The sequence below is a fragment of the Alexandromys fortis genome, unplaced genomic scaffold (genome assembly GCF_014885135.2).
Source record: "Alexandromys fortis isolate MF-2015 unplaced genomic scaffold, M_Fortis_MF-2015_v1.1 scaffold_4, whole genome shotgun sequence".
Lineage (NCBI taxonomy): Eukaryota > Metazoa > Chordata > Mammalia > Rodentia > Cricetidae > Alexandromys > Alexandromys fortis.
This window is the reverse complement of record NW_026067944.1, coordinates 24,499,767-24,503,328: the sequence shown is the minus strand read 5'-3', so window position 1 is coordinate 24,503,328 and position 3,562 is coordinate 24,499,767. Positions and strand designations below refer to the sequence as shown.

The window sequence follows — 3,562 nt, the reverse complement described above, 5'->3', positions numbered from 1 at the left end:
TTCTTGAGTTCTTTGTATATTTTGGAGATCAGACCTCTGTCTGATGTGGGGTTGGTGAAGATCTTTTCCCTTTCTGTAGGCTCTTGTTTTGTCTTGTTGACCATGTCCTTTGCTTTACAGAAGCTTTTCAGTTTCAGGAAGTCCCTTTATTAATTGTTTTTCTCAGTGTCTGTGCTGCTGGGGTTATATTTACAAAGTGGTTCCCTGTGCCAATGTGTTCAAGTGTACTTCCCACTTTCTCTTCTATGAGGTTCAGTGTGACTGGCTTTATGTTGAGGTCTTTGATCCATTTGGACTTGAGTTTTGTGCATGGTGTAGATATGGGTCTATTTTCATTCTTCTACATGTTGATACTTAGTTATGCCAGCACCATTTGTTAAATATGCTTTCTTTTTTCCATTTGATAATTTTTGCTTCTTTGTCAAAGATCAGGTGTTTGAAGATGTGTAGATTGATATTCAGGTCTTCCATTCGGTTCCATTGGTCCTTCTGTCTGTTCTTATGCCAATACCAGGCTGTTCTTAGTACTGTAGCTCTGTAGCAGAATTTGAAGTCAGGGATTGTGATGCCTCCAGAAGTTCTTTTATTGTATAGGATTGTTTTGGCTATCCTGGGTTTTTTGCTTTTCCAAATGAAGTTGAGTGCCATTCTTTCGAGGTCTTTGAAGAATTTAGCTGGGATTTTGATGGGTATTGCGTTGAATTCTCCACCTTATTTTTAACACAAGGTCTTATCAGACCTAGAGCTTACAGACTCTGCTGTACTGCCCTGGGAATCCTCCTGGCCCTACCTCCCAAGTTCTGGGATTACAAGTATATAGGCTGCTGTGCTGGCTCTTTGTATACTTGCTGGGGCTCTAAACTCACATCTTCACAATGGTGCCGTAAGCACTTTACAAATGAGCCATCTTCCCTGCACTGCTAAAAATTTGTTCTTTGGACTAGAAATGGGAATAGTGTTTACATACAAGTTTCCTCCTCTTGAAGTATTTTTTAGGTGACCCAGACCCGAAAAGAAGGGGGAAAAAGGAGTATTTAGGGTATTGTGCTAGAAACACGATAGGCTTTTTGTTTGCATCCCAATTCCACAAGGTGACTTGGAATTCACAGGAAAGAAACACATCCAAGAGAGTCCCTGGTATGGGAGAGGGTAACAGGACCATCACCTGCTCCAGTTAGGCACAGTCTAAACCCTCTAATTTGCTTTCCACTTAAATTGCAATTCAAGCATAGTGGCGTTTACCTCCAGTCCTTCCTTCCTGCTCAGACGGCAGAGACAGGAAGATCTACTACATTCAGGAGTTCAGGGCTATCCTGGACAACATAGCAAGAATCAGGAGTCCAGGGCTAGCTCGGACAACATAGCAAGAATCAGGAGTTCAAGACTAGCTCAGACAACATAGCTCAGCCATCATCAGAGAAGCTTCTTCCTGCAGTAAATGGGAATAGACACAGAGACCCACAACTGGACATTATCCAGAGAGAAAGAGACCTCGGAACACCCAGTCCTAAATGGGATGAATACATCAAATCCCTCTCATCAGGGAACTCCACAGAAGAGGAGCTGGAAAGACTGTAAAAGCCAGAGGGCATGGCGGGCATCAAGGATGCAAAGCCTTGTAAACACAGCAGGACTGATACACGAATTCACAGAGCCCTTGGTAGCATGCACAGGCCTGCATGGGTCCAAGCCAGAGGGGGTCCCAGTGCCGAGAGGGAAATGGACACAAGCCCCCATCCCTAACCCAGAAGCCATCTCCAGCTGATAACTGATCACAAAGCAAATCTTAGTTCTCTCCAACAGAGTCTCACTGGATAAACAAATCACATGCCAAGCAAATCAAATGCCAACACGAAACAAATATGATGGCATTTCTGAAGATTCTTTGTCCCATAATGTTTTGTTAGGGACTTTGTTTCCTCTAATTATCTTCTGCATATATATCACAGCTTCCACTTTTGTGTTTTTATGGAATTTTTGTGTGAGCAAATGTGTGTGTGTGCGTCTGTATATGTTTCTTGTGCATTTTCTTTGTTTTTTCTTCTCTTTGCTTTATCTTATTCCAATTTGTTTGCTTTTATTTTATCTTATTTTACTTATTCTTTTACTTATTTTATTTTATCTTATTTTACCTTTTTTTTTTTAGATGCCTGTTTGTTTTCTAAAGAGAGAAAGAAAGGGCATGGATTTGGGTGGGAAGGGGGAGGATCTGGAGGAGTTTGGCGTTCCCACGAATCAGAATATACTGTATGAAAAAAAATCTATCTTCAATTAAAAATAGAAAAATAAATAAATAAAGATGAGAGAGATAAGGGGGAGAAAGTTGCATTCTTTGCCCAGGATTCTCCCTGGAGGTGTAAACATACTTTAATCTCTACTTCACTCTACTGCTTTACAGACCCGTTATTCATTGTGTCGAGTGAGCGAGACCATGCACAGGCCAATATCCAAGCCACCCTGGTTCGAAGCAGACTGGTAAGTCTAACTTATCTACTAGCACAACCTAATCAATAGGAATCAGCAGGTTTGGCTACTGCACTAATCAGAGCGATTAATCCAGATTGGAGGTACTGTAGGAATTATTGCACCATGATTACAGGGACCAGGCATGTTAGGACACGCAGCTCATTGCAGGGGTTAAGTAATAGCGAGCAAAGAACCCATAAACTGGTCTGGAGAGATGGCTCAGAGGTTAATGGTGCTTGCTGCTCTTGCAAAAGTATGGGAGTTCAGTTTCCAGCAACCAGGTGCGGTGGCTCACAACCACCTGCAACTGAGTTGCCTGTCACTGCAGTTCTGTGGGATTGGATGACCTCTTCTGGCCTCTGTGGGCACCTGGGTTCATGTACACACGCATGCACGTGCACACACACACACACAGAGGAAGCCATGAGCTAAGTCAATGGAAATCGTGTGTGTGCCTGGGCTAGGAAATTTAAGTGGTGGAAAGCATATACAGTAGAGAATAATATAGTCCTAGCACCTGTCACATGAATACGGTTGCCAGCCTTTTGAGTTTCTTCCTAAAGATAGTCTGTGCACACACTAGTAACTCCTCCTCTGGTGCTAGATACGTCGTTTTGTGCTTTTGAAAAAACTTATAACGTAATTAAGTTGTATTAGAAAACCTGACTATGTAATTTTGACCTTTTCCTCTCTGCCTCCTTTTCCCACGATTAGAGAAAAGTTCCTCACTTTAGGTCCATGTTCAGTAACCTGTTCCATCACCCACGATATTCCTTGTATTGGAGCAAGTCAGATCCTGTCCCACTGTGTGTCAATAGAGAATGGAGTGGGCAAGAAGCCAGACACAAAGAAGTCCTTCGACTCGGTGCTACGTAAGTATCAGGGGGTCCTGCTCCAAAATACATTCACGTTTTTAATGAATATATTGTCTTTTTAAAAATCGTAATTATTTCACATGATTTGAAAACTTATAACTGTGATGTAAATCCCTCTTTGTAAAATAAAACTGATTAAGAAATAAAAGCCATACATTTTATACATATATAGGTTATATTTATTAACCATATATTAATATATATATGAGTTTTATAATTAT

At 41.3% G+C, this 3,562-nt stretch overlaps 1 protein-coding gene across 2 annotated transcripts in view; it reads left to right on the top strand.

Moving 5' to 3' along the window:
• Cfap91 (cilia and flagella associated protein 91) overlaps positions 1–3,562 on the top strand; it is a 51,025-nt gene that overhangs the window by 2,602 nt on the left and 44,861 nt on the right. For both annotated transcript variants that reach the window (XM_050148974.1, XM_050148975.1), the window contains exons 2-3: positions 2,399–2,475; positions 3,181–3,338. In XM_050148974.1, coding sequence (XP_050004931.1) covers positions 2,399–2,475; positions 3,181–3,338 — 235 coding nt within the window. The remainder of the gene's footprint in view (positions 1–2,398; positions 2,476–3,180; positions 3,339–3,562) is intronic.